The sequence below is a fragment of the Macaca nemestrina genome, chromosome 11 (genome assembly GCF_043159975.1).
Source record: "Macaca nemestrina isolate mMacNem1 chromosome 11, mMacNem.hap1, whole genome shotgun sequence".
In the NCBI taxonomy this organism is placed as follows: Eukaryota; Metazoa; Chordata; class Mammalia; order Primates; family Cercopithecidae; genus Macaca; species Macaca nemestrina.
The window spans coordinates 130,852,743-130,875,516 of NC_092135.1; the positions used below are offsets into that span (position 1 = coordinate 130,852,743).

The following is a 22,774-nucleotide window of genomic DNA, read 5'->3' on the forward strand; positions in this document are numbered from 1 at the left end:
CTGCCCCCTATTTTGGGTTTGCTGATATTCTCCTGTATGAGGACATTCTTAATATTTGTAATATAAATATTTGCTTAATCATTTTGCCCTTACTTTGACTAAATCATAACAGTGGTCTAAATACACCTTGTAATTTTCTCTAAGAGACGCTTTAGAAATGGAAGAATTGGATGTCTGCAATGAGTGAGACCATTTTCTCTGCATATTGTGCCACCAAGATTGGCATGATCATGAGTATAGAATATTTAAATTCTTTATAAATAGAGTAATTTATCTACAGTCTTTCTAGAAAATGCATTCAATTGTGCATTCCTGGGAAGAAGTTTCTTTTAGTAGTCCACTCAGAATGTGGGAATCCAGGTGTGAAGTGTCTGATTCAAACTCTCCACTTGTTTTACTAGCAACTATTACCTAGTTGTGTTTTTTCCTACTGGCTTTATTTGTCCATCTTTAGAGAGTGTTTTTTTTTTTTTTAAACCTGAGGAGAGGTTAGACTAATCTGTAAAACTTACAGGAAATACCTGTGCAACAAAATTTTGGGTGGTGGGATCTAGGCATGTGTATGCTTCAAAAGCTCCACAGGCAATTCAGATTCATATACTGAGTTAGGTTCCATTGGTCCAGAATTTGAGATCCATGCATCTTGGTGGCATGGTGGTGGTTTCGAGTTGGGACTGACCACTTATGGCTCTGGCCTGCTACTTGGGCATTTCCTGTGTTTTTCCGCTGTGGGTTGGTGGCAAGGAGAGGTTGTACTTGGGCAACTTTGCCTCCAGTGCTTTTCAGGGTGAGCCAGGGAGAGATCGTCTTGATGAAGAAGTGTGAATAACACCGACTTTGTGTGCTGCAAATACCAACCAATCTCTAAACAGCACCCTCCCCCCCAATTACTTAATCGAGAAACAAGTGAATGATTGAATTTCTCCTTGCTTTTTGGTCTCTTTGAAATGAAGGGTTATCACATATGATAGAAGGCTTATTACATTCAGAATTTAATCAGGCTGTGTTAAAAAAGATAGATGTTGTGACATATGTAAGAAGTCGTGACTTTTTTTTACATACTGATGTTGAAGAATGGCATGAAACTAGTCAAGTGACTGAACTGAGTTGGTGTGAAAAGTACTTTTAACATTATGTCAACCACCTGTTGAGATCATTCTTTTTAATGATCTCAGTAGCTCATTTTCTAAAACAAGGTTGTAATTATAATCTGTGGTATTGTGTTTTCTACTCATTACCTAATTTTAACTTGCTGGTTAAATAATGATTATTGTGGTTTTTCTTTGTATAGACAGAGCTAACATTAGATGATTATCTTGGCTGTTTGCAACTTTCGGAAACTTTGATGTGGAAATTGACTGATTTCCAGACTGCTAAATATCATGTACTAGTAAAATTTAAATAAACTTAAATAGGTGGTAAGAACAACATGAAACTGTCATCTTATTTTATTTGGTTAGGTTGTTTAAAAATAAAGCGGATTGACACAACTCTCAACCCTTGTCTTCATCATTATTAAAAGGAAGTGTGTTTGAATTCCCAAAAAGAATAGGGTGAACTCTCAGTAGAACAGTTCTTTATTGAGTTTTACGATAGGTTCATCATGTTATATTTACTTCCTTATTCATATATGGGAACCATTCTATAGAAGAATAAAATTTTTTCAAGTTGGAAACCTTTAGAACCTGATCGTTGTAATATGTCCCACCATAAAGTTTTAGTATCATTAGCAGGGCCAGTGTCAGTGCTAGTCACAAGTGAGAAAATATTTTATATGTGTTTTGCTTGTTTTTCTGGTAAGCTGGGGGCTATTTTTTATATTTGTGTGTTTCTGGAATAAAACATTTTCTTCAAGGTGATACAAGTGTAATGGCCTTCCTGAGAAAATGGCTTTCTCTAAAAGGCGAGGAGACTTTTGTCCCCATCCGTAAATCTTCCTGTAGAGGACAGGTGTTATATGACAATTTGTATTACATTATTTTAGGATCTTAAATACAGTGTATACATTTTCTGAAGGGGAGAAGTACTTAAACTGTGAGTTGACTTTAAGTGAAGTTGACACAAGTGGAAGGGTAACTTTAAGATTATTATAGTTCCACCGTGCTTCTCACTTCCATTTGACAAATGAAGAAGTGGATACTTGCACTAGTCAAGAGGGTATCCATTGTTTCTAAGATTACCCACAAAATAATTTGGTGCATTATTTTGATATTTCATAATATAGCCATATAAAAGTACAACTGTATTCTGAGTTAATTCTTAATAAATTACAAACAAGAAATAAAATACTGCCTGGATATTTGAAGTAGTTAGCTCAATTATATTTAGCTTTGGGATGCATTCATCAAGATCCATCATCATTTTTCTTTGGGTCATTGTGCACTGTGAGAAAAATTGAGCTAAGGATGATGGCTAAGATTTCACCTGGTTATAAATACATCCTTAGACCCCCCCACCCCTCCTCCCCTCCTCTCATTTTCTCACCTGTGTATTGAATACAAATGTTTGTTGGGAAAACTGTACATAAAGTATAAACCTAAAAAGCTGAAAGTGCATATGGTCTTCTGCCTCCAGACCTAACAATTGGATATATAACCTTCCTGACCCTAATGGTGCAGCTATATCATTTATATAAATGGGGTAATTTTTATATGCATTGTTCTTCAGTATGTTCTTGTTCTTGAACAGGATAATGTTGGTACTTAATCCACTGTGGCATCATTGTGTTCTACTGTATCGTTTTATCAGAATTTATATAGCTCGTCCTTTATTGATTAGATTTCTAGTTTTTTTTAAATTACAGTGAACATCTTCATACATATATATTTGCATTTTTGTACAACTATTTCTATTAGGATAAATCCTAAGTAGAATTGTTGAGTCAAATGTCAATAGATCTGACCAAATTGCCTTCAGTAAAGGCCAGTTTACGCTTGAACCACCCGAGAGAACCTCTAAATCCTTGTACCCACACACTCTACCAGCTTTGTTTGTTCAAGTTTAGTCCTGATACATTTCTTTTTAATCTCAAGATTTGGGTAAACTGTACCTTTGGTTACTGTGGAATATACCCTGTATGGCGTTCATGAGATTTGATGGTTTTAGAATTGATCTATTAAGTTATCCTTTTTCTGGGATTAGATAAATTATTTTAACTTTTATGCTTGACTTTTTAACTTTAGCCCCTGTCGTCTTAAACTCTCTAAACCAAGATTTCTTCCATTTTTATGAAAATAAAACAGTAAAAAATTTAATCTACGGTAGTGTTTTATTGAACTTCTTAGAATTTCACTTTTCAACTTTTTGTTAAATAACTTTATACTTTCTTGTTCAGGACTGGGTCTATTACATTATATTACTTTAGTTTTTTAACTTGTTTTTTTCAGCCTCTTGTGGTCTACCTACTTCAATGCCATTGTTGGTGTCACAAGTCAAGATCATCAGGCCTCCTTCAATATTTAAATGTAGATGTCCTGCCTTGTATAGAGAGAACTTTACATGCTAATTTATAGTGGTGAATGTGTGCCACATGTTGACATCTATCATTTTTTTCTGTTTTCTTGTTTTCAGGTAGAGGCAGAGGTGAATGTGGTTTCTACCAAAGAAGTTTTGATGAAGTAGAGGGTGTTTTTGGTCGAGGAGGTGGCAGAGAAATGCATAGATCGCAGAGCTGGGAGGAAAGGTAACTAAAGGATCCACATATTGGCATAAAAATTTCTTGGCATATAAAAATCACTTATTTTGTGCTTTCTGTGGGGAGAAATGTTTTTGTACAGTTAAAGGGTTTCATTTTAAAAAATGCTCTTAAGTATTGAATATCAAGTTGTACGTTAGAAATTTTTAAATGATTCTTATTTAAAGGAAGAAGGATTCTAGATGGATAGGTTAATATATGAATGCCAGCATAGTTAATTTGATTTGGTATTTGATAGCAAATACCAAATTGTCATGTTATTGTTTGTTGGTATTAGTAAAAGTATCTTCTCTCTGTATTGTTTATGACTTTATATGAAGTCTATCAAGATGATTGGGAGCAATTGCACAAAGATGCATGTACAAGAATGTTCACTGTGATGATATTTATAATATAAAATAATTGGAAATAAGCCAAACATATTGATATTGCCCTTATATAGTTGTATATCCACAAAGTAGGATATTATATGAGCATTAGAGGTATTTTTGAAAATATTTAATGATGTGGGAAAAGATATTCTAAGAGCAGTATCTAAAACTGTATACTATGTATCTAATAAAAAAATAATATTTTGGGTCAATAGAAACAGCTTTTGGTAGGTGAGGGGATAGGTATTTTTCTTTTTATCTTTGTCCTTTTCTGTATTTTCCAAATATTAGGCAATAACTATGTATTTATTTGTTTTGTAATTTGAAGAGGAAATGCTTTTAGAAAAGTGGGAAAGTGAGTGTCACAAATAGGAAATCTATATCACTGTGAGACTTTGTTTGAAACTTATTTTTTCTTTTCCAGGGGTGACAGACGTTTTGAAAAACCAGGACGAAAAGATGTAGGTAAGGTTCTTACCTACACACATAAGGATAAATTTATTAAAAATGGACTCAGTTACCTGCACCTCTCCAGTAGATGGGGCTGCAGCATTTCCTGCATTTAAACTTCCATGGTTATTTGAAGTCTCTGCTGCATGAAACCAGAGATGAATACAGCCATTAGGATTTACTTGACTTACTTGGTCTGTGTGTTCTTTGCAAGGCATGTATTCTTTATTAAGGCCAGTTTGTGAACTGAAGACTCAAGTTAGGAAACAATCTACTAACTCTTTTTCTAGTGTCGATAGCATCTCACAGATGAGAAGAAATGGGCAAATGCTAAAATCTTTGCTTTTGTATCAGAGAACAAAGGCCAAAACTATGAATGTTCTTAATTTACTAATTTATTCATCTGGACTTTTTGCTGTATAGTCCTTTTTTTTTTTTTCTTGTGATGAGAACAAAAAAAATTAACTCAGATAAATTACAGTTAAGGTAGCCACTGAAGAGGAACATAATAAAGGAACAGGATTTCATTGTTTATGATGAATTAATCATAATTTATATTTAAATTTGTATTTAAATATGTAATTTATATTTAAAGAATTTATACTGTTAAGATGAGCTACCTAACTGATTAAAGGTACTGCCTTACAAACTACCAGTAGGTGTTAACATCTGAGAGAAAATAATGCCAATTCGTAGTACCATGAATTGGTACTATGAAAATTATCATTACAAGTTCCAAATCCTGCAAGTGCTAAAAAAGTTCTCCAGAGCATGATTATAACTGATAATGGTAATCATTTCTTGTTTGTGGTTTTTTTGTTTTCTTTTGTTTTGTTTTTGGAGCAGAGTCTCAAAGGCTGGAGACTCTGTCGCCCAGGTTGGAGTGCAATGGTGTGATCTTGGCTCACTGCAGCCTCTGCCTCCCGGGTTCAAGTGGTTCTCCTGCCTCAGCCTCCCGTGTAGTTGGGACTACAGGTGCGTGCCACCACACCTGGCTAATTTTTGTATTTTTAGTAGAGATGGGGTTTCACTGTATTGGCCAGGCTGGTCTTGAACTCCTGACCTCACGATCCACCCGCCTCATCCTCCCAAAATGCTGGGATTACAGGCATGAGCCACCGTGCCCGGGCAGTGGTAAATATTTCTTGTAAACGTATGTTAAATATGTAAATACCATTCACAGACTGATTTGCAGATTGTTTTAAAAACTAAGTAATTATAACAGCTTTGTATCACTGTTTCTGTTAAAAACTTAAAGATATTAGTAATTAAAATTTCTCATTTATGAATGTGGCACTGGGAATACATAGTTGTATTTACATTAATGAAAACCATTAAGGCCCAGTGTGGTAGCTCATGCCTTTATCCCAGTGCTTTGGGAGGCCATGGCTGGACAGCCTGGGCTACCTGGTGAAACCCTGTCTCTACAAAAAAGTACAAAAATTAGACATGCATGGTGGTGTGTGCCTGTAGTCCCAGCTGCTTGGGAGGCCATCATGGGATGAGAGGATAGCTTGAGTCCAAGAGGTTGAGGCTGCAATGAGCCGTGATCACACCATTGCACTCTGTAGGCCAGGTGGCAGAGTGAAATCCTGTCCAAAAAAAAAAAAAATTAAAGGTGTATAGCATGAAGAAATTTGGAACAGACTAGGTGGATAGTTTATTGTTAGCTTTAACCATTTTGTAGACTATTGGGTTAACATAATCATGGGGTGCTTGTCAAGACCTGTGCTCCCATCCTTGTCTGATTCAGTACTTTTGCCATGAATATGTAGAGGGGATGAGCAGTAGTTTAAAGAGTACAGGATTTGGAATCAGAAGATCATGGTTATTCTAAACTCTCAGATCTCATTAGTCTTGTAATAAAATGAGTGATAATGCCTTACAGAATTTTTAGGATTATAGTAGTTCTCCCACTTTATTTGTGGGAGATACATTTCAAGACCCCCAGTGGATACCTGAAACCACAGATAGTACTGAATCCCATAAATACAGTTTTTCTGTACATATATACCTATGATAAAGTTTAATTTATAAATTGGGCACAGTAAGAGATTAACAGTAATAACTAATAAAATAGAACAATTATAATATACTGTAATAAAAGTTATGTGAGGCCAGGCACAGTGGCTCACACCTGTAGTCCCAGAACTTTGGGAGGCTGAGGTGGGCGGATCACTTGAGATCAGGAGTTTGAGACCAGGTTGGCCAACATGGTGAAACCCTGACTCTACTAAAAATACAAAAAAAATTAGCCAGGCGTGGTGGTGAGCACCTGTAATCCCAGCTACTGAGGGAGGCTGAGGCAGGGGAGTCGCTTGAACCCGGGAGGTGGAGGCTGCAGTGAGCTGAAATTGTGCCACTGCACTCCAGCATGGCTGACAAAGCAAGACTCTGTCTCCAAAAAAAAAAAAAAAAAGTTATGTGAATGTAGTCTCTCTCTCTTTCTCAAAGTACTGTAATATTTTTGGATCACGATTGACCGTAGTTAACTGAAACTGTAAAGCAAAACTGTGGATAAGGCGGGATTACTGTAAATAAGAGCATATGAACTCATTCATTCAACAAATACTGAATTCCCACTTATGTGCTGGGTGTAAAATATTTCTTTAGAGGATATTGTGGTGTGCTGATCAGATTTTCTAATCATTAAATATTGTAAGGGATAGCTATGGAGTGGAACAGTAGGGACATGGGATCAGAATCAAGGTGAATCAAGAGACCAAATGTAATCAAATGGGGAGTTTTAACAGCAGAAATGAAAAGTCTTACATAAGGAAATTACAGAATTTAAGGAGTGGCTGCATGTAAAAGCAGCCTCCTGTGGAAAGATTACAACCGTCTCAGTGACTCTGGGCTTCATGTTCATCAGTGGTGTGCTGATGTCCTCTCAGCCATGGGCAGTATTTCCTAAAGTGTCCTCAGTGAGTCAGATGATAGGCCCATTGTCTTTTATGTTGTCAAGGCAAGTCTAAGCATTGTGTTCACTTCTGGGACCACACGTTGAAAGGGTCCACACATTGGAGTAGGATGGCTGGAGCATTTGAAGCCTTGTGATGGGAACTGTGTGAAGAAAATGGAGCTGTTTAGATAGGAGACAACATTGTGGACAGGGCAGAGTGGGGAGGAGGGCTTATAGGGTCACTGTCTATCAATACCTGCTTACTAATCATGATCATGTGAGTGAGGACTTAGACTTGATCTGTAAGAGTCTAAAGGGCAGAAAGAGGCTGACTGTTGGAAGGTTCAAGGAGGCAGGTATTGGACACAGTCTTAAAAGATCTAATAATTAGAGTTGTCTGAAAATGGCCTGGGTTGCCTTGGGAAAGTAGAGAGTTGCTAGAATAAGAATAGCCTGATTTTAACTATTCACACATATTCACACTTTGGTGGTTTGGAATGTTCAAGTTTAGTCATCGTTATTTGTGGTTTTCATATTTTAACTACATTAATCCAATGAGGGTAACTTTCTTAGCCACCCTCTATTAAAGGTAAAGGTTCTTTTCCTTACATCCCATTGGTATATATTTGAAAAGGCAAGTTCCATAAAACTAAACTGACATAAAGTATCTCAGAATATTAAGGATACTAACTTCTAGTTAGTATCTACTGTTATGTATTATAACTGCTAGTATACTAAAATATGGTAATTTCCACATGCATATATATTCTAATATGTCATAGTGACTGAATGTTTTTTGAAAAGATGCTCACTTCAGATTAACTGTGCTAAAAATTCTGAGCTTTTAGTTTTTGGAAGTAACCCACTTTTGTTGACGATAATGTAGATCTTTATAAAACATTGTTCATAATTATATCTTACACTCTCTAAGAGTAGCAATACTAAACTAGTTTGTTCAGACACACTGATATGTTGATCAGTGTGAGATCAATATGAGTATATTGTGAGATGTCCGATGACATCACATTAAGACAGTTAATCCCAGCACTTTGGGAGGCCGAGACGGGCGGATCACGAGGTCAGGAGATCGAGACCATCCTGGCTCACACCGTGAAACCCCGTCTCTACTAAAAAAATACAAAAAACTAGCTGGGCGAGGTGGCGGGCGCCTGTAGTCCCAGCTACTTGGGAGGCTGAGGCAGGAGAATGGCGTAAACCCAGGAGGCGGAGCTTGCAGTGAGCTGAGATCTGGCCACTGCACTCCAGCCTGGGCGACAGAGCGAGACTCCGTCTCAAAAAAAAAAAAAAAAAAAAAAAGACAGTTCGAGTACTGAAGGTTCCAGGATGATCTGTTCTTTTTAAAATTAGGAATTATGCTTACCATGTATTTGCTTCTTATGAAAAGAGAAATGGGTAGAATTACAGACATCTGGGTAAGAAGCTTACATAATCCCTGTGAACAACTGTAGGAGAATGTGAAGGTGGAAAAAGGTCTTTGATACTAGAGTTAGAATTCCTATTCAGTAGGAATTGATTGTGCACAGGGGGAGATCAGTTCTGGTGCTCATCTTGTAGTATAATAATGTAAGGGTGAAATGAAAGGATTATTAAAAAATAATCCAGATGATACCAGTACACTCAGCCCAGTGCAATACGAATTAGTGTATTTTGGTATGAAATACTTGTTAATAGACATAGCAGTTTTTGGTTATAGACTCTTCTGGTACTTGGTAGTATGGGCTTGTACATACATAAAACTAGGCCCCTAAGATTTTTGGTAACTACATGTCTCCAGTTTGTTGGAACTGTCATGCTATCTTTATCAGTTTCCAAAGGAACGTTTAACGTTAGTTCCAAAGTAGTCTTCCTGATCATGTATGCAAGACTCCATGACCAAGCGCCCAGATGATCCAGGTTAGTGAGCTGCACATCCAGGAAGACAGAGCAGCCATTCCTACCTCCCAGTAATTTCCCGCCTTTTTCCTTTTACTTCATTTTCCTCAGAGGATAATGGTCTTTCTATAGAAAACCTAATCCTTAACCTAGAAACTATGATTTGAAATAAGTGAAAGAAACAACGAACAGTCCTCCCAGAAGCTTTCTATCTCCTGCAAAAAAGTTTTGGATCGTGTTTCTTATAGATTTATAAAATGTTTATTAAATAACAGTAGTTTACCAATAGTTTTTTTTGGCATGTGTAGGGGAAGTCATATTTAGCTTTCAAATGCCAAATTTATGTGTAAACACTAAGTATAATACGAAACTCATTTGACTTGAATGGAACCTTAGATCCCAGGTTTTACTCATTCACTTATGTCACCCTGGGCAGCTTCACTTAACTAGCGAGAGTGTGATCTGTGTAAGTGATGTAGTCCCTTTAGGAAAAAACATACCATGTGAGTCTTCAATACTACTTTATTTTCACAGATTAGGTGAATCTTGTTAATTTATTATAGAAATAAGAATTCTTGCTGTCTTTATGTGTTACAGTAGTCTTGGGTTGGGAAAATCTGTTGGTCTGATTTCTACTTAAGAATGAATGTCTAAGATTTTCAAACAGCAAAAGCTCACAATAATTAAGTTTCTGTGTTCTTGATATTCTTCTGCTATTATCAGTCTTAGACCACTCCAGAGTTCTTCTTTATTTTCTTTTCCTTTCGGTCAAATAGTAGAAAAATGTGACTTGCTGCTGAGCCCTGCTCTTCACACCTGCTTGCCTTTACTCAGCTAGTATTTATTTCAAGAGATGATTCCTGCCTAGGTCATCACCAGTGGGGAAGGTTAATCTTTCATTTTTCCCACAGAAACCTGAATAAGGGAAATTTCAGAAAAGAACAGCCACAATTCTGTTTGAAACCTGATAGGGTGACTTTTGGTTTTTGTTTTGTTTAAGGACAGTTTCTGTTTTTTTTATTGAAATGAAAATCATGCAAATGATCATTTTAAACTGGACATAAAGGAAAGGGCTCGTTTTAGCATAGATAAAATAAAAAATGAAACAGGAAGCATAATTTTTATGGATTATTAGATTTAGAAAGAAATAATAGAGTTCATCTAGTCCAACCTCCTACTGGTGAGTAAACACTCATTTTGTGTTTATAGAAAAAACTATTTGAAGTTGGAAACAGGAATTTGGGTTTGAAAATGCTTTGTTGCCTAATTATCTTTTGCTTTATCTACTGTAGATTTTTTTTCCCTACTCACTGAAGTTATATCTAAGTAAAGCTTTATATCTATAAAGACTTAAATATATTTTTGTATTTATGAATTAGAGCCTTCATGGTGTTTTATGTGATCAAATCAATCATACATAGGAGGGGAATGTTTTTACTTAGGTTGCTAGAAGTCATTTAGATGAATCACTGTTTGATTATTATGAGGACAATTTTAAAGTAAATAAAATTTTGCATCTCCTTGCAATGCAAAATACCACCCTGCAGATTCCATTTGGGCTGGAGCTAATCTGATCACCTTTTGCCACAAATATATGAACATATGTATGTGTTTGGGTGTCATGTTGAAATGCTTTTAGGTTTATATATAAATCTGTACTTTGTTGCTTTTCTCGTTAATTTTTGTTCTTAGTTGTTAAAAATTAAGGAGGTAATACTTACTCAAGTTTCATAGTATAAAGAACCAAATGAATGATCTTTGTTGTCTTGAAAAAATCCCAGCTTTTAAAGGATATTCACTAAGTATAGTGAAGTCATCATTCCACCCAGGGAGCTAGGTTTGAAACTAAACTGTTGCTTCAATTTGCAGATGAAAATGAGAGATTAATGGTTGATTTTCTTGGAGTTCAGTTGTGTTAAACTTCACTGTCCATTTTGCCTTCATTACTAGTATCATACCACATTCTTATAAACTCACCAGCAACATTTCTGTATAAGTGTCTGTCAAGTTGAGTTACATTGATTTCAGCAAGTAACAAACTTTGTAATACAGTGTTATATTTCCAGAATGTGTATTGTTAGCTCAGCCATTTTTATGTGGGCGTAGGCATGATTACCATGATGTAATCAGAGAGCTGTAATTAGCATTGAAAAAAGAAAACATAAGATACAGTGAAGAAAAAGTAGCTGCATAACTGGCTGGGTGTATTTAATACATTAAAAAATGGATAAGTCTTATTCTGTCAGTCCTGTCTCAGAGATCTGAAAATTGTCAATGCTTTGTCCATTGATGCGGATATCCAGGTCAGTCCTGTTTGGGCTTTTAGAAACCAGAGGAGTTGGAAATTCAGGGACAGTCTTGTCAAAATTTTCCATCTTGATTTGATATTCACCTTTGGAACCTCGGGTCAACAGAGATGCAAAACAGTGATGTAACATGATCTCAGAGGGTAGGTAGGATGTCCTCCTTTGGCATATTTCTCCAGTACCCTCCTGCATTGCTGAAAGGAATACAACTAATTCAAAGTGGGAAGGATTTTCATGCTGGAGCAGAGTAGCCAGAGGACTTGATGGTGTAATGGAGTGATAGTAGGTTAGTGGAAAGATAAAGAATGGACATTCCTCAGAACTGATGCCATCAAGGTGGAAATCTACACTGGTCTGGTAGAGTTTGCCATTTTCTCTTTCCTGATAGAGTACAGCTGAGACCCGGACACTGGTTAGAGGACTAGGTCGGGTGTTGGCCACTTGGAAGATAAGATTAGGTTTGCCATCTATGTGAGCTACTACTGCCGTGTCAGTAAAGCGAATTGAGAAAGCTCGATTTTTTGGCCGGGCAATCTTCGCCACAAAGGCACCTAAATAAGAAATTATTGAATTTTTTTTAGCATGAAGACTTTAAACATCAATACTTTTTCTGAATGAGAAGGGTATATCAACTATTTACACATTTCTTGGTGCCATGCCTTTCAGTGAGTCAGGAATTGAAGTCATTGTTAATTTGGTTAGTCTTATTTGCCTGAAGCATTTTTCAAAGTATATTTCTGTTTAAAAACCATGATTTCAAAATGAATAAGCAAAATGATTTTGTTACAGAGAAATGTAAAACTTCGTCCTCTAGTGTCTTACCAAGTCAAAGAAGTGGTCACTTCCTATATTCCTGCCTGTGCTTAAGAAAAAGTAATAGAAAATAAATGCAACTTGGCTACAGCCAGATTAAGTTGAAGCAGAGACTAGGTTCAGAGTAGAATGATTTGGGATGGAGAGGGGACCAGTAGAATGAATGATATTTTGGCTGGGCACGGTGGCTAATGCCTGTAATCCCAGCACTTTGGGAGGCTGAGGCGGGCGGGTCACTTGAGGTCAGGAGTTTGAGACCAGCCTGGCCAACATGATGAAACCCTCTCTCTACTGATAATACAAAAATTAGCTGGGTCTGGTGGTGCATGCCTGTAATCCAGCTACTCAGGAGGCTGAGGCAGGAGATTGCAGAGAGCCAAGTTTGTACTGTACAGCTGCACTCCAGCCTGGGCAACAGAGCAAGACTCCATCTCAAAAAAAAAAAAAAAAAAAATGAGGGATACTTTGAAGAATTTTTAAACTTTGAAACGTACCTTTTCTGGGGCAAGGGAGGACTGACTATCAGGTAATTTCAGTGCACCTTTCAGGTGTATCTTCCTTGTGCCCTAAGCTATAGATAAGAGTTTCTTAAATCAGTTTTGTGCCACAGATTTTGTTGACAGGCTGTTGGTAAGGTCTAAGAAGTAAGTACTTATCAGAATTACGTTTTAAGTGCTTAAAATATAAAAGAAACCAAATTATTGAAATTCAGTTGAACATTTAAGAAATGATACCATAGTACCATATGTACCTTACTGATACATTAAATAACAGTCTAGTGGTGGGTTTATTACTGTGATTTTGAAGTATTCTGGTTTGATATGACAAAATATTTTTGATTTCTGTTTGAATCAAAGCTAGTAATACTGCTGATGATACTGTTTTTTGTTGCCTGTAGGAAATGCCAAGTTTCAATTAGTGGTTTGTGCCAAGAGATATAAGTTTTTCCCATCTAAGTTTATAAACCCCCTTAATTGTATCCAAAGAACTGACCCAGTGTAGGAACTCTTGTTGTAGAAGTTTGTGATTTGCGGGTTATAGAGCTGGTTGGTAGCACATTGGGATTTCATTCCAGATCATTCTGCATACGGCCCAATGCTTACCTTCTCAGATTATTATTGAATAGTATATTAAAGCCAAGTTTTCTTTTAAAAGTATGTATGTCACATAAAAGGGGCACTAGTCCTTCTTTAAAGGAAAGAGTTTTCTGTGTTCATGAGCAAAATTTCATAATCTTTGTGGACATATTTCCAGTGCATTTTGCTAAGAATGTGTGTACGTAACTTGTTCTCTACATATAATGCTGACTGTGGTGTTCTGGGCTCACTGGCATGAAGTAAATGTTGAAAAGATGAACTCATAGGAGGGAATTCTAGCCCAGTGAAGGAAAAAAGAACAAATTCCTGTGTTAGGTAAAATGACTGTCAAAATATGTATTGAATGTATTTATTCATTTGTTTGACAAAATGATTAGCTTCAGTGAAAACCTTTTAAACCTTTTGTTAATTTTTTTTTATATAGGATATGTCTGCAGTTTAGTGTCATACTGATCTCTTTTTTCTTAAGTAGTTCCAGTAAGTAAAATTTCGGCATTGAGACAGGTTCCTAATGCATTTCTCCTATTTTTTTTTTTGGCTCTAAACTGTTTCTTTTCTATCTTAGATGTTACCTGCTATTAATATAGATAAATTATTCTGTAACAGTATTACTTATAACTGACTATACCCTTTCCAAACACCTGTTTTTTTTTTTTTTTTTTTTTTTTTTTAAGAACAAAGACAAAATTACCTGTGATAAAAGCCTCTAGCATGAGGCCTAGGAGCATTTGTATGGCAAGTAAGGCGATTGCACTTGGACAGTCACCACTGGGGAACATGGTACCATAACCAATTGTGAGTTGTGTCTCCAGGGAGAAGGAGAATGCAGCTGTGAAACTGGTGATATACTTGACACAGATAGTGTGGTTTTCAGGTGGGGCATCATGATCTAGTTCCAGATCACCATTCATCTCAGCTAGAACATACCAGAGCACTGCAAAGACAAGCCAGTGGAGAACAAAAGAAGCAGAAAAGACCAACATCATCCAACGCCAGCGCATGTCCATTAGGATTCCCCAAGCATCTCGAAGATATGCAAGACCTCTTTGAGCGCCATCCATTTGAAGTGTGCTGTGGCCATCCTTGGTGACCATCCTCTGGTATCTTTGACTTAGGAGGGGAGCAATAACTTTGCAATTACTGCTGTCCATTTCAGGCTGTATTTCTCTGAAAACAAGAGTAAATTAGTAAGCTCTTAACTGTTTTACAGTTAATGTTTGTGAATTTGGAGACCTCATGCACTTTCTGCTTTCTTGGGAGTGCTTCTCTAACCACAGCTTTGCCAACTCTCTCGCTTTTCTCTTTATGTAAGGGGGCATTTACAAAGTCATTCATTTGGGAGCTAATAGTGTGTTACCTTAAAATATCTCTTCCATTGTTTCTTTGAATGACTGTTAAGATATTGTTTAACATTTAAACATTTTCTAAGTATATTTTAAAATTCCTGTGGGTAGAGATTATATACCCCTGTGTCCTCCTTGCACAAGTCCAGGTGTCAGGCATTTATTGATTTGACCAAATATTATGTGTAAAGACTGGCATTTCATAGTTAATTTATAATTATGCATTCATAATTAAAAGGAGTATGTTTAAATATGTAAGTGTTCTTCTGTGTAAATAATTAGAAGTCATTTGGAAGCTTATTTTTAAACTATCTGCAAATCTTTTGAAGCCAAATTTAGTGCTAGGACAAGGCTTGCATTTGTGGTAAGCGTTTAGAGGTCTGTGGTTCTAATGTATGCCTTATAATTAGCCTATTCAGAGTTTGATTTATTGATTTGTATTTTTAGAGGCAGAGTCTTGCTCTGTCTCCTAGGCTGGAGTGCAGTGGCACAATCATAGCTCACTGTAACCTCGGCTAATTTTTAAAATTTTAATTTTTGTTGGTACTGGGTCTCAATATATTGCCTAGGCTGATCTTGAACTCCTGTTCTCAAGCCTTCCTCCCACTTCAGCTTTCCAAAGCACTGGGATTACAAGGTTGAGCTACCACACCTGGCCTTGTTTATAGTTTTATGATTAGGCTTTATTTGTTTTTGTCATTTTGCAACCATGTTCGTGGATTCTTTCTGTCCTGGATGATAGATTGCTGTCTTTTTGCATATTCTAGGCTCTGATTAGATTGTGGGGTAGAAAGAGAATTGTTTTCTTGGCAAAATAAGAAATTCCAGGTAGACATTTCTAGATAGCATTAGCTTTAAAGGTAAGTAAACCAGAAGAAAAAGTTTTAAGAGTTTAATGAACTAAAATAATCATTAAGGGGTTAAATAAGAATTTTAAAAAGATAAAATTAGTATAATTAATTTTCTACTGCAAACAGTTTTCAGCAGTGCTTATCCTTTTCTCAAGGTGGTGAGTAGAAATCTAACGTATGCCTTCCTTGTAATCATCCTTGCGTATAAGAAAGGTGTCTTAAGACTTCAGTGTAGCAGTTATCAGGAACAGAACAGGAAATGCAGCTTTACTTCCCTTGAGTGAGCCTCTCTTCTTTGCTACAATCCAGGACTATGAGTTTATATTTGACTCTCCTTTGCTTCTTCCTTCAGAGGTAGATACCCTTGAGAGTGCTGCATACCCACTTCCTGCCTTTTAATGGGGCTTAGGAAGGGCACTACAAATGTGTGGAACTAGGTTGTTGCTTGGGTTTCCTAGTTCCTGTATCTAGGGACTTTGGGGCTTTAGAGGCTGCCTTTCTGTGTTGTTGGAATTGGATATTGGCCAGCTGGGTATATACAACTTGCTTCTTTTGCTCTGAGGTAACTTAACATTTATTGGTGATTAACTAGAGACATTTTCTTGTATTTTCTTCAGATTTGAGCTGATGAAACACTGGGATGATTTATTTATTTAGATTAGATGGCGATTTCAGTTTCATATGATAGACTTTAAAAAGTCTTAGTGCATTATTTTAATGTTTTATAGCTTATGACCCTAACAAGTTGTCATAATCTTTTAGTGTATTATTTTTTCTTGGCATAGCTACTTAATGACCCTTATTTTGTTGGATTATTTTTAAATAATCTAACCTGATCTCTATGCTTTGGAGACAACAACAACAAAATCTTCATAGGCACTGTGATAACTGCTTTCATACTGTATTATCTCTTAATTCTTTGGTATCTCAACTAGATAGCTATTGTTCCCATTTTCAGATGAAGTCACTGGTGCTCAGACAGATAAAATAAATTTACACAAGGCAAATTGGAGCTTTGGATTATTTGGATGATTCAAGTTTAGCTAACTTCAAAGCCAGTTATTTTTTTTTTAACTGCAGGAAGCGTTTGGTTAAATAAGTCTTTCCACAAATGATCGGTATTGCATTCTCAAGATAGTCTTTGACAGCCAAATTTCTAGCACCTTTAGTAGATGCCTTTCTTGCCCCTATAACTGTCTCAAGTATCTATATTAAACCATTGTTAACTTTATTCATGATTCTTATGATAGTAATGATTAATAATATTAGCTAATATATATATTGTTTAGCATGTGCCAGGAGTCATACCAAATACTTCATATGTACAAACTGATGTGAAGCCAGTGGCCAGTGTCTGGCACAGAGTAAGCTCTCAGTAAAGTATTAATTGCTTTATTGTTATTAAAAATGTGTCTGGCTCGCAGCACTTTGGGAGACCAAGACAGGAGGATTGCTTGAGTCCAGGAGTTTGAGACCAGCCTAGGCAACGTAGTGAGACTTTGTCTCTCTTTAAAGAAAAAAAAAATGTGTCTTAGGTTTCACAGTAGTAGAATAAGTACCACTGGTAGTCCCATTTTACAGATAATGAAAGTGAGGAACCAGGCATGGTGGCTCATGCCTGTAATGCTAGCACTTTGGGAGGCTAAGGTGGGAGGATTGCTTGAGGTTGGGAATTCAAGACCAATCTGGCCAACACAGCGAGACCCTGTCTCTAAAAAAAAAAAAAAAAGAAGGAAAATGAGGTAGTAAGTGGTGGAGATGAATCCCATATATTCTGAGTTCAGAGTTAGTGCCATATTGCCTCCAAAACAGACATTTGACCCTGCTTAGCTTTTGTAAATAATACTGTTTCATTTGATTAGTTTTGTTCAAGAGCCACTCCAGAATATTTGTTCTTCAGTAATGTTGGTTAGGTTCAGACCTGTTATTTGTAGGTTAAAAATAGATTTTCAGTGAAGAAAGACTTCTTTCAAGACTTGAAGATTATTACAGTCTGAATTATTAGATAGTCTAGTTGTGTTTTGCACATCAGTAAAATTAAAGCAATGTAGAGAGGAGAGTTATGACATAACATTGCCAAGTTTATATTTTGCCAGATGAGAAGACAATTTTAGAAGTATAATGCTGTCATAAATAAAATTATGACATAATAAAAGATTTTGACACTTGGAAGAAGGATATAACAATGAAAGGATATTTGGTTGCCTTCAGAATGGTGGGTGAACAACTTTGTCATTCTCCACTGTTGTTGCTTCCTGTCTGTGTGAAAATGCCCCTCATGCTCCTGGACACTGGTGCTTGTTCCACATGTGGAGTTACTCTCCTACTGAATGCTGCGAAATGCTTAGTGTTTCACAAAAGCTTGAGGAAGATAAAGCTCCATGATTCTTTTTTATTTTCAACCTACTTTATGAAAGTTCTAAAATTCCTTGCTTAGAGAGAGCGTTTCTGTGTAGACTATAACTAACAAAATTCATCATTCTCATTTGGGCCTTTTCAGGACTGTTGTTACTTCTTACCTACAACTTTTGTAGCACTCTTACTCTAGGCTTTTTACAATTTTATTTTATTTTTCTCTTGCAACTAAATACATGGAAAAACCTGTGAACAGGGAAGTCAAAAGGCTAATAATCAGAATAGTTAAGCAGCATTTTTTTTTTTTTTTTTAAACCTAACACTGCTGGATTTGATTTGGATTGTGCTGGCAAGTGGAGTAGTATAGAGAAGGAAGATTGATTTCTAATTCCCACTTAACCAATTACCCTGAGTAACTATTCTGTGGACTCCTACAGTCAGTGTGGTTTAGTGTAGAGAACGCAGGATAAGGGGATATGGCCTTCAGGCTCTGGCACTGTTGGTTACATAGCTGTGTTATTTTGGGCAAACCACTCAATCCCCTTTGCCTGGCATCCTTAGATTAAAACAAAGAAAGTGAAAAAAGAGGGAATTATGGTAATAAGATTTCTTAAAGCTCTACAGACTTATGTAAACAAACATATTTCCACTTCCTACAACGGATACAAGTTTCCTATATGATTTCTTTTATTTCTGTATAGCTTAATGTCTGCTTGTATAGTTTAAAAAATTATATTATTGTTACCTGATATTTAAGTCTCATCAACTGATCCCAATAGAAAGTGGAGTGGAAGGTTGGGGAGGTTTGCTTCTATTGCCGTGTGTGGGCTGTAAAATATTTCCCCATTTATAAATTATTTGGAGGAAAAATAGTACCTATTAAAAAATGATAGGCAGCTTAATTGATCATCAAAATTCATTCTACTCATTGGGTTGTAGCACTTACAATTATGTCTTTTCTATTGCCATGATATCAAATAGTATAGTTCATACTAAGGAGCCAAGATAAAGGCTATAACTAACAAACATTAAATGAACATGGTATTACTATGTATTTGTTCGCATCTGGTGTAAATACTTGATATTGAAAGTCTTATAATGATTTCTCCTGCCCTCCATAATTAGGGCAAACACTATGAGTTCTAACCCTATTATATAAGCTCAGAGATTCTGTTTTACTTTCTTAATTGCAGAAGTACCTACTAATTTCAGCAATAATTCCATGCTTAAAAACTTACAATTAGGATACTCATCACTTTCTTCTTAGATTAAAGAAATAAAAACAAAGTGGCTTATATCTTTTGGCATTTGTTTTTTTATGCTCATTTTGAGTTTTTGAAATTCCTTCCAAAAGAAAAAGACTTTTTCTCAAGCCACTGAATTTTTTTTTTCTAAGGCCTTTATCCTCTACTGGTATATTATAATAGAAAATAGTGTACACTTAAAACAGTTAAGAAGAAAATATCTAGTAATGCATTCAATATGGCTGTTATTCCATTTTTAAAATTTAAGGAAAAAGAATATAGAAATCTTAGTATACTACCCTATAGATAATGTCGTTGTTTTAAAAATCTATTGGAAGTAATCTAGCTCTGTTCCTATTCGCCAGTCAGTTTCTTTCCCTGTTTCCCATAAGGAAAGAAATAAGAGTGGATATTATTGCATGTACTCACCAGTTCTTTTGCTGGGTCAGCCTTTATGCCAAGGTAGGTCTTAAGGAAATTTATAGAGTCTGCCTTTTTGATCAGATAATTTTAATCTACAAGTCTAGTTTGTAGGTTCTCTTCTTGGACTGATTTTACAGCTTACATTCCTGTGTTTATAATGTTGTGGGGGCTGGTTTCAGCTGAAGTTGATGTGATTGGTCACTTAGCCTGCAGGGGGGCCAATTAGCTCTGATCATGTGGAAAAGAATGCTGGTTTGTTAGGAGGTCTTTCTTTACCCAACACAAACCTTAACAACTCTGGAGAAAGCCTCCAGAACTGACTTGGAGAAGGGGTGCATTTTTTCCCTCTAATCAGGACCGGTCTTTAGTAAGTTTGCATAATCTTACTTAAGAGTTTATTTGAAAGTTCAAAGGGATGAAATTCCCTGCAAGATTTATTTTCAGCCGTCTTTCCTTATATAGCATGTTGAAGTGTGAGATACTTCCTTTACTAATCTTTTTTCTTTTTTTTCCACCATGTGTTTGGGGAAGATTTATTTGGATAAAGACTTATTGGCATAAATTAATGCATTGATGTTCTTAGTTTTCTTCTCATGTGTCATCAGAATGGCTACCATTAGTTCCAGAACTAGTAATATAGATAATTTAGTTATCTGAAATCTTTTATTTTTTTGCTTAGGAAACAAACTTTTTTTTTTTTTTTTTAAGGCTGTATGCAAAGACCTTGAATAGAAATAAAATTAATTGTTCTGCACCTGACACTTTAAGAAATACACACCTGTGTGAAAGAACTGAAGAATTTTCTTAAGGCTTATTTTAGTGATGTTTAGGAGATGTTTCCCTGATCAGTGTGATGAAGTATAGTATTAATAAAATGTAGTGTACAATGTACAGAAAATGTAACACAACACTGAAATAGCGTTTAGCTGGAAAATGTGATCCAGCTTGTCGGAATCCTGAAACGTGCTGTGATATGGCTTTGTGCAATGCCTTAGTGAACAGTACTTTTCTCCTCCTCCGTTAGCTGCTGATTTTAAAACTTTGACCAGACCTCAGATCACATGTAAGAGGATCTGAGAAACAAAGACTGTGATTGTTCAAAGTAAAATCTTGGAAGGCCTGCTGGGAAAATTATTAATGTAGACTAATATAATGCTACTTAGAAAGTGAAATCCGCCTTTGTAGAATCCTCTCCGTCCCGCCCCCCCCATTTAAAAAATATATTAATTCCTTCTTTGTTTTATTAATACCAAATACTTCAACACAAGTTCAGACACAGCATTTAGAAATACTGACCTTCAGAACTAGGGAAGGTAAAGTATAAAGAAGGGATTTGTGGTGTGATGCTCATTCCCTGCTTGCACTGGTAGGAATTATAATGTATATCAATTCCCAGCTAACTAATTGAAGAAAAACAGAACAACACAACAAAAAAATACTAGAACAAGTATAGCATAATCCTGCTTATAGGAAGCAGAAGCACTTGAGTGTATCTGTCATGTGTTTTGAATATACATTATATATTTTTTATTTTCATTTTTTTAGACATAGAGTCTTGCTGTGTCACCCAGGCTGGAGTGCAGTGGTGTGATCACAGCTCACTGCAGCCTCGACCTCCCAGGCTCAAGTGATCCTCCCACCTAATCCCCCACCCCTGTAGTAATACCACCACATCTGGCTAATTTTTTATTTTTTGTAGAGGCAGGGTCTTGCTGTGTTGTCTAGGCTGGTCTTGAACTCCTGGGCTCAAGCTGTTCTCTCAGTGCAGCCTCCCAAAGTCCTGGGATTACAGGCATGAGCCACTTCACCTGGCCTGAGAATACATATTATAGTGGGCAAGACAGATAAGGATTTTATTAAACTTAAAAGTCTTTTTACATAGTATACTTGGTTTCAATATATTGAGACAAAAATGATTTGGCAAAATGATCTTCAATTAAGAAGGAAATGTCTTTAAGTGAAGCTTTCTAATTTCTGGATTTCTACAATTTGAAAGTCTTGCTATGGTCTATAAACAGTGATTCCTAACTGCTAACTGTGAATATTATAGACCAGCTCTGAAGTGCCCACTCAGGAGCATAGCACTCCCATTACAATAGCCTGAGCATTTAAAGTCATTTCTGGTTGAAGTTACCAGGTTAGCTGGTGTAGGGGAAAGAGAAGACCTTCTCTCTTCCTTTTGAAGGTTTGAATAATTGAGTCCAAAATATAAACCAACAGTAGGTAGACTTAACAGAAGAAAAACAGTTTACATGCTTATGCACAAGAGTCCCACAAAACATGAGACTCGAGGAAGGACCAGATGATTGAAGTTCTTATAGCATTGGAATAGGGATATGGAGGTCCTGGGGGAAGGTATTGACACGCTATGGGAAAATGAGGGGAGGAAATGTATGATGAACAAAAGTCGTCAAGTTGAGACAAAGTCTTTCAGGTATTAAAAATTAACTTGAGGAAGATTGTTACTGGACCTTTTAATCTCTTACGTGATAAGGTTAATCTTCCCTGATTGATGAAATTCTAGGGAGGGGACAAAGGCATTTTTTGAGTTAAGGGGGCATCAGAGAAGGCCCCTCCCTGTACTTGCTGTTCCTCAAGTTTTCTCAGTTTGCAGTAATGAGCATACCAAAGCAGCATATTTTGGGGTGGTATTTCCTGGGGCTCCTTCACTGAGATGACACGGATATTGGCACAGATGATATGCCACCTTCACCCAAAAACTCATGGTCCTTCCCATCTAGACAATTTGTTATTTCTGTTGTAGCTGTTTTACAGTAAGGTAATTGGAGATGGCTCTAAAACATTTCTTCTGTGAATGAACATAAATGCTAAATACCTGTTCATAGATTGATGGATTGTGTCTCCAAAATTATAATGATTAAATTAAGCAAGGTTCCAAGACCAGGTAAATTATTCTATATTAAGTCTAGTCCTCTGTCCCTAAAGACATTTGATTTTCTTTCCGACTGAAATAATTCACTATATATCTATAAATGTATCACATTTTTCTTGAGAACAATAACATCTTCAGT

General features: G+C 36.2%; 2 protein-coding genes across 11 annotated transcripts in view; one reads left to right on the forward strand and one right to left on the reverse strand.

The window, feature by feature from the left end:
• The window catches only part of LOC105473906 (GRB10 interacting GYF protein 2), a 164,072-nt gene that overhangs the window by 61,802 nt on the left and 79,496 nt on the right, over positions 1–22,774 (forward strand). For 7 of the 8 annotated variants that reach the window (XM_071073568.1, XM_071073566.1, XM_071073567.1 and 4 more), the window contains 2 exons: positions 3,571–3,682; positions 4,490–4,530. In XM_071073568.1, coding sequence (XP_070929669.1) covers positions 3,571–3,682; positions 4,490–4,530 — 153 coding nt within the window. Of the gene's footprint in view, positions 1–3,570; positions 3,683–4,489; positions 4,531–8,873; positions 9,332–22,774 lie in introns of those variants that run through there. The other variant, XM_011728100.3, reaches the window with a different exon arrangement.
• On the reverse strand, positions 9,155–19,869 carry LOC105473905 (potassium inwardly rectifying channel subfamily J member 13). Of its 3 annotated transcripts, none has more exons than XM_011728093.3 (3): positions 19,749–19,869; positions 14,454–14,693; positions 9,155–12,167 (listed from the first exon to the last, which is right to left on the reverse strand). In XM_011728093.3, the coding sequence occupies exons 2-3, from the start codon at positions 14,675–14,677 to the stop codon at positions 12,107–12,109; spliced, it is 285 nt and encodes a 94-aa protein (XP_011726395.1). In that variant the 5' UTR covers positions 14,678–14,693; positions 19,749–19,869; the 3' UTR covers positions 9,155–12,106. The 3 variants fall into 3 exon arrangements, with proteins under 3 accessions (XP_011726395.1, XP_011726392.1, XP_011726393.1); XM_011728090.3 differs by having other exon boundaries at positions 14,218–14,693; XM_011728091.3 differs by lacking the exon at positions 19,749–19,869 and adding an exon at positions 18,821–18,890 and having other exon boundaries at positions 14,218–14,693.

What these genes read in the sequence shown, in the direction of transcription:
- LOC105473905 (XM_011728090.3), bottom strand. Translation starts at nt 14,677, where the DNA reads ATGGACAGCAGTAATTGCAAAGTTATTGCTCCCCTCCTAAGTCAAAGA. An exon ending in GCTAGAGGCTTTTATCACAG is followed by an intron (nt 12,168 to 14,217) that starts GTAATTTTGTCT and finishes TTTCTTATTTAG; the next exon opens with GTGCCTTTGTGGCGAAGATT.